General features: G+C 35.9%; 1 protein-coding gene across 1 annotated transcript in view; it reads right to left on the reverse strand.

The window, feature by feature from the left end:
• KLHL1 (kelch like family member 1) overlaps nt 1-12,168 on the reverse strand; it is a 215,519-nt gene that overhangs the window by 118,724 nt on the left and 84,627 nt on the right. Inside the window, exon 4 of the mRNA XM_005501782.3 lies at nt 6,234-6,430. Within this exon, the coding sequence (XP_005501839.2) occupies nt 6,234-6,430 (197 nt within the window). The remainder of the gene's footprint in view (nt 1-6,233; nt 6,431-12,168) is intronic.

Here is a 12,168-nt window from a genome sequence, read left to right on the forward strand (position 1 = left end):
CAATATTTTTCTTCATTTCAATATGGAGTTTTGTTACAATATTTCAATATGCTTCAGGATGAGCTGTTGTAAATGTAACTGGATAGGAAAGGTTTTCTATATCACTCCTTCCCCACCCCACCCCACCAAGTTTTAACTCTGAAATTCTGTGGCTTAGATAATAAACATAACATGATCACTGAAGCTTTTCACCATAAAAGACCATTTGAAAATTTGCATAAGGCACAAACTTCACATAAATGAAACGGTTGCTCCATCTGCAGTATAATCAGAATTCTCAGTAAGTTAAAGGGTCTATATAGAGTCAGTACATGTCACTGAGATTACTCATGTGCTTATAATTAAGTTTGAATAATATTTTGCCTTGCTGAGACTAATGACCCTTGCAGTGTGAAGCACAGAACTGCATCTATGAGAGACTAAACACCTTCTAACACTTCATTCTAAGGTACTTGAAAACATTCTGTATCTCCCAGGCTTGGAACTGTAACATAAGCTAGGGTTCTTTATATTGCTAACATTTTGACTGGGTTACAGATACATCGTTCACTTTATTCATATACGTTCTTCTGCCCCAGGAAATTTTACTTATGCCCATCCTCTTACTTGGTGCCTCAAAGTAACTCAAAGATTTTCTAAGTTTATGTTTGGCAATTCATCTTGAAATATGATGAAACAAAAATGTGGAACAAGCTCTATAATCTAACTGTCAAACTGCAGTTTCAAGATGCAAAATGATCACTGAGGTTTGAGTTTCCTGAGGTATTTCAATTGCCCATTTGAAACAATTTGGCTGGAGTCAAATGGCTTGATATTGAGATGAAGTAACTGGTAGCATAACTTGGAATGTCACACTGTAAATTTCTAAGCATAATCTATATGTCATAAGACAAGCAGAACCATGTTCTTTATGGTAAGAGACAAAGAAAACTACAATTGTATTCAAAACCTTACCAGGTATGAACAAAATTTTTAAGAATTTCCCATGCTTTCAAATCAAACTGAAATTATCTCTTTAAGGAAAAATATTACAAACTTTTCATGCCTCAATATTTACTAATGTAGAAAAGTAGTTGATATGAGAAAGGCTAATGGTACATTAAAATCACAGAGTTCATTAAACTAGCATGGTCTGTTACAAACTTTCAGGAATAAACACATAATGGTTCAAAGTACATTATAAGAAGTCATATATTCTAAAAAGAATTGCACCCCAAAGAGGTTGCCATGACAATTTTGAATTAGACTTCATTCTGCTTTATAAAGAGACAGGTAAGATCATACACTATAACTCTAATTTCTAGCAAGTATGACAAGCAGATTAGTTGTTGACTTCAGAGGTTATCTTCCCTAGAGATGAAACACCTGATAATTAGAAGAATAAAGAACTGTCACTAAAAATGCGTTAAAAGAAAGCACTTGCTTTAGCTTATTGATACTTTCAGTTTTGCTGCTTTTTATTTAAAGACATCACATGGGCATTTCACTGTACTATCATATAACTCTGACAATATATTAGGAGTTTAATGTTATCAGACATATGGTTTTGCAGATTGAAAATTTGCAGAAGTTGAGCAGCTAGTAAAAACCCAGATTGTAATTAAGAAGTACAGAAATCTTAAATCAAGTGAGACATATATTTGTGCTGACATTTAAATTACTGGATTCATTTAAACAAACAGAAGAATACATAAATAGATAAATAAACAAATAAAAACTAAAATTTAAAAAAATCCCACACCTAAATGTCTACAAGAATAAACCAATGAAATTTTGTATTTTTTTCTCTTGTTTTAACTTCTTGCTTCTAAGGCTCTAACTTAAAATGCTGATATCCAAGTTCCATTTGTAAAAAGTACAGGGAATGTAGAGATAGAAATCTCCAACTTTCTTTGTTCACTAACTTTTTATTAAGTTTCCTTTCCCTTCTTGCCTCACTACCCTCATAATTTCTTATTTAGCAAGTGTATTTTCGAAAGATTTTTCAAATGTTCGTTGGTTTTCCTTCACTGCTATTCTTATCTTCATTTTTTTTATTGTCTCTCTTCCTCCATGCACACATTTTATTTTCCTCAGTTAGATTTTGCATTCCAAGAACGATATGATATTTGACACCAAAGACCAAATATCTCAATAAATACCAGGGATATTTTGCCTTTGTTTACAGAAAGGATTATATGACTGTACAGTTAATTAATTTTACTTCCATTAGAAGCTTTCTCCAGGCTCAGCAATGACTCTTTGCATTTTGAAAAAAGTTTCACACATCTGAATTAAATCCAGACATACCTGTGTCAACTATGCAAATAAAAATTTGTATTCGTGGCTACCACAGATTTCATGGTTGAGCAGAATTGAACAGTTATCTAATGTGACAAAACACATGTGTTGGAAATGATATATCTCTTGAAGTCAACGGGATTCTTAAATTCAGTGGTCTGCTCTCCAGCAGCTCTTTGTTCTTCAATATAAAGAAAATTCTAACCTCAAGTCTTGTCCTCATAACATTATGTGAAAGCCCAAAGCAAAATGAATATATATATATATATATATATATATATATACAAATTATTTCTTTAATGAACAACACTGTCATTTAGACTTTACAAAACAACAAATCTGACACTAGGTAAGGAAATTGCTTTGGAAAAATGAAGAACATTTATGGAGATTCAATGAAGCAAACCATTTTCATGAAAATACATTGACATTCACTAAAATGCTATTGTGAAGGCAACTGTGAATGACTTTCTAATTAAAAATAATTGGTGGAGGAAAGGTGCAAGATATTTGCCAGGTACGATTAAGTCAGAGACTTATGTAAGGTTCCAGCCACTTTAAATGAGTACCTCAGCTGCGGGCTACAGAGAATTAGGAATTAGGAATCAATTAATGTTTAATTTCACCTATGTAATTAACTAAGAAGCAAAAGTATTCCAATATGAGATTTTACTTAGCCATATATCAAAATTATTACATATTCTATAGCATATGCAATGTCTATAACTCTATTTTTGCAAGAAGTGTAGAATTATTGTTTCTTCATTTTTATTTTTTTTTAATCTCAGGAAACTATGGTACAGCACGATTATTTCTGATCAGGCATATCTGTATTTCTCTATAGCATTATGGTTAGTAGATTTTTTTTTTTTTTGACAATTTTTGGTTACAATATTTCACTGACATATGATAGGGTAAAAAATAATTTCTTGTGCTTAATATACAGTAGATATTTTTCTAGATGCAAATAACAAGATGAAAGATAAATAATTTCAGTAATTTCCTTCATTATTTTTCTATTTTGGGGACAAGTATATCTACTTCATTTAGCTTCATTTTGTACTCTGTTAAAAAAATGTTTGTTATGATGATTAGCATTATAGAACAGGCTATTCAGATACTCAGCTATAATTCCCTATTCACTGAACTGATATATCACTAAAAGACTCTGGAGCTATAGTTCTAAATATCCAGAAACTCAATATTACTGAAGACTGAAAAAAATGTAGAAAGAAATAATATTATTTCACTCTTCAAAAATCATTAGAGTTCACTCAAATGCTGTCAAAACGTCACTCTCTCCTCTACATTTTTTCCCTAAAAGTGTTTTTCATATATCAGACAGATTGATTTTCTGGTAAGTCCACTATTTATATGAAAACTACTTTAAGTAACTATTTAAGAAAATTGGCAAATTCTCTTTGCTTGTTTTACATTTCAAATTTTCATGGACAGAAATGCTTTTCCTTAGAAAGCAGAAACACCCAAAATTTGAAAGTTGCATTCACAAATCTGTTATTCTGCCTTCATACCAGGAACTTCTTAACTATTTATTTTGCATAGCTTTCAAAGAATGGTGATTTTTTTACAAGCAAATGACCACACAATATGACAGAGTTGAGGGAGTACCATTATTTCCTGTTCACAACAAATGAGCTTTTGCAATTATACCTTGGAAGAAGCTTCACAGAGCCAGAATTTCAGATGTATCACTTGCAACTCTTGAAGAAAGCACCCTGAAAATCTTTAAAGAAATGACCTTGAAGTTCTCTTGAAACTGTAAGGACTTTTCTAAATCAAGGATTTTCCCATCCTTTTTAAAGAGAGCTTCCCCTCAAATCCTCTGCATAAGACAAGGGGAGTTCGTTAACAAACTCTCCCTTGCCCAGTTTTAGGTTTGCCTTCATCACAGTCCACACTATTTCCCTGGAGTCTGAAGGAAAAAATAAAGCTTTCTGTCACCTCAGAGACTGCGCATCTGCTCTTGGCTCTGCTTATCACTTTCCTACCCTTTCTTCCCATTACAAGGTCTCTGTTGTTCCTTACCACAGTCTCCTTGCACTCTAGAAGTTTTTCCCAGTTATACATGCATGCAAAAGAAATATTTACTCTTCTCTTATGTAGATTCTTTCTGATCTAGAGTGTTGTAGTCAAGACAGGCAATAAGGCACCCTTCCTTCACTCACAGCTGCTCATCCACAGCGTTTGACATCAAATGGTAGATTAAATAGATGTGAGCTGCCTCACACTTAAATGCAATAACATGCTGCCTATTAAAATATTCATGCACTATGAAGCTTAACTTTTAGGATTATGTTTTGACTGTGTCAGAAGTTTAATCCCGTAAAGAAAAAATATCATAACTGCATAGTTCAATAGATGAGAGCATAAAGAAAGTGTGACTATTGTGCATGCTTACAAATATAATTGCAGTTATGTCAGAACTTGCTTATTAATTTCTACTGACTTCCTTTCTGATCCACCATCTTTTGTTGGTGATTTATCCATTACACATAATTCAGATTTTAGACACAAACATTAAAAAATTAATAGATTATATAGAACATCTAATATCTTAGAAATGGGAACAAATCTTTGTGATACATCAAATAACTATGTCACAAGTTTTCAAAGGTATTGTAATTAGTAATTTCATTCACCAAAACTTATTTCAATAAATTGATTTAAAGAATAATGAGAATATTTTAAACTCAAGCTTTTTATCTATTAGGTGTTTTAATTTCTTTTTCCTTGTTGTTTCATTATCTTGACTATTGTTTCATTATATTGCTTTTCACTCATAAAAAATCAAAGTACTATATAAACATAAAAATATATTGATAAATAAGGCTAAGTTTTTCAGCCCATATCTATTCACTTCAAAAGCAATCTCATCCTAAGGTAGATCATATGAATTCTGCTCTGACAGCTTATTTTTCTCCACTGACGGAGGTTAAACTGACTAGATTGGACTCGGGAAACTACGTTTTAGAAGGCTAAATACACAAAAAATTAAAACCAGCCACAAAACTAGCTCCATAAGTATAAAATGGATATAACTACCTGTGCTATATTGGCAAGATAAACACAATTAAAACTGTGAATCACAATATGGTATTAATTACTGAAAATAATAAATAAAATAAGGATATAACTGCTGGACAAGCAAAGCAGATTCATTGAAACTTTCTATGTTGCTTCAATAATAACTTCAGTATAGACCTTAAGGAACTATTATTTCTTATAAATTATTTGCAATCTAGTCTATATGTAAGCTTAATTTCATGAGCCAGAAGTTTGTATTTTTGTCAAACTATCCAGAATCAAATGGCTACCAATATGATTTAGTTTCTGAATAAGTAGCATATTCTTCTTTCATTGATTCTGATTAATTTTCAGTATTAATGCCCTACCTGTTCTGTCAGGTGTAACTGGAAAAAAAATATATTGTCAGATAAAATTCTTTATGTCTTCAACTTCCTGTATGAATTTACTTCACAGGTGAATATAAGGAGGGATAGTTCTTGATCAAAAAAAAAAAACAAAAACAAAACACCCCCAAACCAACCAAAACTTCCCTTTATATTGTTCCCATGCACTACAACAGTTAAAAAGCTTCTCTAAAGATAAACAAAAAGGGACAGTGATTAAAATATCCTAAGGATTTACAGATAATTTTCCTATTATAATATCACCTGTATGCGACCATGCATCTAATTAAGGTATATGCTGTTCTGACTCAGCAGATGGTGCATTCAGTGTAGCAAGACAATTCATACAACTTTATTGGAGTTGAGAGGAGTCACCACTCCTATGGTTTCAAGAGGATCATTTATGAAATAAAGTTCCAAGTATAGAATAATTTTAAGCAGAAAAGTAACAAGATACTTTTACTTACAGAAGATATACAGGATTCAAAAGATCATAATTCAGATCTTCTAAAACTGCCTTACCATGGTGTAGTTGTGAGCCACCTTCATAAGCTCTGTGCATCCTTGCGCATCAGCAAACGCACGTATTCCCAAACAGTTGGATGGGTGCAAAAGCTTCATTAGGAAATGGCAGCAAACCTCTACTACTTGTGGGAGCTGGAGGAGGCAGGCAGCTGCTAGAAGATTTTCAATGGTGTCTTCTTTCAATTCCAGACAGCCTAAAAAAAAAAGAGATTGATAATACATGCTAACTTATTTACTTGGTATTTACAAAACTTGCAGTATCAAAGCACCTTTTATAAATAATCCTATTTTATAAATAATCCTAGAATAAGATAAATAACTCTAGAAAAAAGTAAGGAGATGGAGCATTAGTCTCTCTGCCAGGTTAGAGATCATTTACACAAACTAGACATCCACAAGTCCATGGGTCCCGATGGGATGCAGGCATGAGTGCTTAAAGAGTTGGCAGATGTAATTGCTAAGCCACTCTCCATCATCTTTGAAATGTGTTGGAGAACAGGAGAGGACTGGTAAGAAGGATGACCCAAGAAACTACAGGCCAGTCAGCCTCACCTCCATCTGTTGAAAGGTGATCGAAAAGCTCATTCTGGATGTTATCTCCAAGCATGTAGAAGAAAAGAAGATTATCAGGAGTAGTCAGCATGGGTTCACCAAAGGGAAATCATGTTGAACCAACCTGATAGCCTTCTATGATTATATGACTGGCTGGGTAGATGAGGAAAGAGCAGTGGATGTTGTTTACCCTAACTTCAGCAAGGCTTTTGACACCGTCTCTCACAACCTCTTCATAGGCAAGCTCAGGAAGTGCAGGCTGGATGAATGAACAGTAAGATGCATCATAAACTGGCTGGATGGCAGAGCTCGGAGGCTTGAGATCAATGGTGCAAACTCTGCTTGGAGGCCTGTGGTTAGTGGGGTTCCCCAGGGGTCAGTACTGGGACCAGTCCTGTTCATCCTGTTCATCAATAACCTGCACAAAGAGACTGAGTGCACCCTCAGCAAGTTTGCTGATGATAACAAACCAGGAGGAAGGGCTGATACACCAGAAGGCTGTGCTGCCATTCAGTGAGACCTGGACAAGCTGAGGGACTGTGTAGGGAAGAACCTGGTGAAATTCAACAAGGGCAAGTATAGGGTCCTGCACCTGAGGAGGAATAACCCCATGCACCAGTACAGGTTAGGGGCGGACCTGGTGGAAAGCAGCTTTGCAGAGAAGGACTTGGGAGTTCTGGTCAACAACAGGTTGATCATGAGTCAGCAATGTGCCCTTGTGGCCAAGAAGGCCGAGGGGATCCTGGGGTGCATTAAGAAGAGTGTGACCAGCAGGTTGAGGGAGGTTATTGTCCTCCTCTACTCTGCCCTGGTGAGGCCACATCTGGAGTACTGCGTCCAGTTCTGGGGTCCACAGTAAAAGGCAGATAAGGAATTACTGGACGGAGTCCAGCGTTGGGTTACAAAGATGATTAGAGGCCTAGGACACCTTTCTTATGAGGAGAGACTGGGATAGCCGGTTTTATTCAGCCTGGAGAAGAGAAGGCTGAGAGGGGATCTCATCATTGTTTATAAATATCTCAAGGTTAGATGCCAAGAGGATGGGACCAGATTCCTTTCATTGGTGTCCAACGACAAGATGAGGGGCAATGGGCGTAGACTGAAGCACAGGAGGTTCCATCTGAATATGAGGAAAAACATCTTTACTTTAAGGGTTCTAGAGCACGGGAACAGGCTGCCCAGAGAGGCTTGTGGAGTCTCCTTCTCTGGAGACATCCAAGACCTGCCTGGACACATTACTGTGCACATACACTCTAGGTGTACTTGCTTTAGCATGTGGATTGGACAACATGATCTCCAAAGGTCCCTTCCAACCCTAACCATTTTGGGATTCTGGAATTTTGGGATTCTGGAATTTTGGGATTCTGGGATTCTTTGACTGGACTCCTCAGTGTCCTGAACATTACAGTATTAGAAACATTACTTTTTAAACTGCTGTTAATTCAAGTATGTAATAGGGATACAAATGAAGACTGTAAGGCGTGGAAAAGAGGACAAGCCTCAGGAAAAATGGTTTTGTTTCTACAATGAGACTAAAATCTGGGTATCTGCCTATCAACCTGACTGTGACTTTTTTTTTCCTTGAAATTGGTGACAAAATTTGCATTATCTACATTGGTATGGAGCAAAACACAGACATTTATCTCCCTGCAAATAATCAAATAACTGGCTAATGCAGTATGACTAAAACCATGCAACTATCTTTAAATTATGCTTAAGACCTTCAAACTTTGTATTGCTTATTTGTAATATGACTTTGGGATTCATTTTATCTGAGTAACATATGGCAAGACCCCAATAGCATACAGTTATTCAAAAAGACTTTATATTAGCTAAAAAGCCATATATGGATGCAAAATATTTATATTCCATTAGTTAATACTTATATTTAATTTTGTAATTTCACAATTTTTTATCTTTATCTTGCAGGCTGATACACTTTAATAAACTGAAGGTGAAACAGACAAAATAATCTTTAAAATAATTTCTTTTAGTGAGGAATAAGTGTCATTCTTGTCATCATGATCGCCCCTTGACCTGTCATTTTTAAACAATGTTTTTTTTACATAATTATCTCTTCAAATTCTCTTACATTAATAACTTCAGAAACTATAAATTAGAGATCACAGAGATCACACTTGGAGAACCATAAAAAAAGCATAGGAAATTAAAATGTGCAAGCATAATATAAATTGTAAGAAACTACCACTTCTGATTTTATTTTGCTGTGCTTGGTAAGATAATTTCAAACTACAAGTATAGTTCAACTGCTAAATAAACTCACTCTTTTCCTCACACAAATTTTGTATCTGTTGACACATAAAGAGAAATCTACTAATCTTAATAGTTCTATCACATGGTATTGAGCAGTTCTAAAATCCTCTACTTCACAAAGAATGCCATTGAAAAGAAAAGCTGCTTTATATTAATACTGCAATACCAAGCTCAAAATACAATAACCATACCACTGAAGACCTGACCTTTTCTCCTTCTTCCACTGTATCTGGAGCTTTTAATATAAGATGGAAACTGGGAAGTTACACTTTACTATATTTAGTTATAATACACCTTTTTGGAAAGGTTAGAGCATCAGGTCAATAACACAGCGTAATGTAATGGTTTTCCTCTGGTCATTTTTATACATCTGTTAATGTCACATGAGTTTCTCTTTATGCTATCTGACATTTTCTCACTATTTCTTTTCACTATGTGTTTATGCAATGTGGGCAGAAAGCACACTTAGCAGCTGATTCTTGGCTGACCTATGTATTTCACAGAATCACAGAATCAGAGAATGTTAGGGACTGGAAGGGACCTCAAAAGATCAGCTAGTCCAATTCCCCTGCCAGAGCAAGAACAGCCAGATGAGGTTACACAGGAAGACATCCAGGCAGGTTTTGAATGTCTCCAGAGTAGGACACTCCACAACCCCCCTGGGCAGCCTGTTCCAGTGTTCTGATATCCTCACTGAGAAGTTTCTTCTCAAATTTAAGTGGAACCTCTTGTGTTCCAGTTTGAACCCATTACCCCTTGTTCTACCGTTGATTGTCACCGAGAAGAGAGAAGATTGTCACCTGGCTCCATCCTCGTGATACTCGCCCCTTATATATTTGTAAACATTAATAAGGTCACCCCTCAGTCTGCTCTTCTCCAAGCTAAAGAGACTCAGCTCCCTCAGCCTTTCCTCATAAGGGAGATGCTCCACTCCCTTCATCATCTTTGTGGCTCTGCACTCAACCCCCTCCAGCAGTTCCCTGTCCTTTTTGAACTGAGGAGCCCAGAACTGGACACAGTATTTCAGGTGTGGTCTCACCAGGGCAGAGCAGAGGGGGAGGAGAACCTCTCTTGACCTGTTAACCACTCCCCTTCTAATACACCCCAGGATGCCATTGGCCTTCCTGGCCACAAGGGCACAGTGCTGGCTCACGGTCACCCTGCTGTCCACCAGGACCCCCAGGTCCCTTTCCCCTATGCTGCCCTCTAATAGGTCATTCCCCAATTTGTACTGGAACCTGGGGTTATTCCTATCCAGATGCAAGACTCTACACTTGCCCTTGTTACATTTCATTAAATTTTTTCCCGCCCAACTCTCCAGCCTGTCCAGATCTCACTGGATGGCAGCACAGCCTTCTGGTGTGTCAGCGACTCCTCCCAGCTTGGTGTCATCAGCAAACTTGCTGATAGTACACTCTATTTCCTCATCCAAATCATATATATTGATAAATAACGGCCCCAGTACTGACCCCTGAGGCACTCCACTAGATACAGGCCTCCAACTGGACTCCATCCCATTGACCACGACTCTCTGGCTTCTTTCCTTCAGCCAGTTCCCAGTCCACCTCACTACCCATTTATCAATGACACTCCCACATTTGCTGCACGCTTGCAGGTAACCACTGGCTCAACACACTATTATCTAGAAGGTAGTTCCACTGTGTCATGTGGAAGCTATCAAAACCCAGTTGTTTTCAGGTTTGAACTGATTGTCCCGGTACCAATAGGAAGAAAAATGAAAATATGCAAAAAAGCCATGAAAAGCAGATTGACCAAGAAATGTGTTGACGGAAACAAAATTAGAAAACAAACAAACAAACAAACAAACCACCTGTTTTTCTTATATGCTGTTTATTTTTTCAACAACAAGCTCAGAGAAGTTTCTGGCCATGCAAAGTTATCGAGATAACATTCGCAGAATGACAGAAGTTTTGAAAGAATAACCGCCCTTTATGAAGAAAGGTAATAATGTCACAGTTTGGTCTTTTATCACTAAATGTAGCCTTAGGAGAAGAACACAAAGGAAAGAGTTAAAGCCACATCAATCTATTTATTTTCAAATAGAAGATTTTTTCTGTTATCTGTGAGGAAAACCTGGGTACTAGTAGCATTATAATAAGTTTAATGCAATAAAAATTGCTATCTGCTTTATAAATTATATGTTTCTTTATGTAACCAACATGACCATTTTGAAGAAGATCCTTCACATTTTTATGGAAGAGAGTGAAGTTTCTGCCTTACATATTAATCAAGGGAGCAAACATACAATGGTTTCTGAGACACCTGGGGATATGAATACATTATAGCTTGACTTATTCAGAAACACCAATTTACTACTTAATATATCTAGGATAAGAGCTAGAAAATTGCACTCAACTTGAGCTATAGAGGAATTTACTGTGAATTTTTCTTTCAGTACTGTCTAATCCTCCTTTTTTTTTTTTTTTTTTTCTGTACAAACATTATAAGAAGTAAGATAGGCTCTCCAGGATCCTGTTTTTACAAAGCATAAGCTTCAATAGTAGATAAGTATCTAATCCACCTCAGTGCTTTCCAAGTCTTAGTTATCTTCATTTTTAAACATCAAGACTCCTTCACGAGTTTGGTCACAAGGGCTGTATTCACTTTTTCAGAAGAGCACTGTGACATTTTTATGCAAGTTCTCTGGGATATCAAGTGTTTACCATGGTAAAAGTTTCCAAAAAAAAGCTGCTAAGAGGCTCAGTTTATACAATGTTAACTCTTCAGCCAGTTTCACATAGACAATTAGAAGATCCATACATCTATTAAAAATGTTTATTAGGGTATTCAAAGGGAAATTTTATTACTGCTTCTTCAATTCACCTCCCCTTCACATTTTTATGCAATAAGGAGCTTGCACAAGTACTTCAATGTGAGCAAAATAAATTAACCAAAGCTTAAAATCTCATTTTGTGTTACATTAATTAGGATGGGAAAAAAAAAAAAAAAACAAGAAGAACTTTAATAGATGCTAATTGTTATTCTAAATTATAGTTCTATTTGTGACAAATTTTATGTGTATTGCTGTGTATTGCTTATGCAGAAATTGAAATGCTTATATTGAGGATGAATTCTTAGAATGAAT

The sequence above is a fragment of the Columba livia genome, chromosome 1 (genome assembly GCF_036013475.1).
Source record: "Columba livia isolate bColLiv1 breed racing homer chromosome 1, bColLiv1.pat.W.v2, whole genome shotgun sequence".
In the NCBI taxonomy this organism is placed as follows: Eukaryota; Metazoa; Chordata; class Aves; order Columbiformes; family Columbidae; genus Columba; species Columba livia.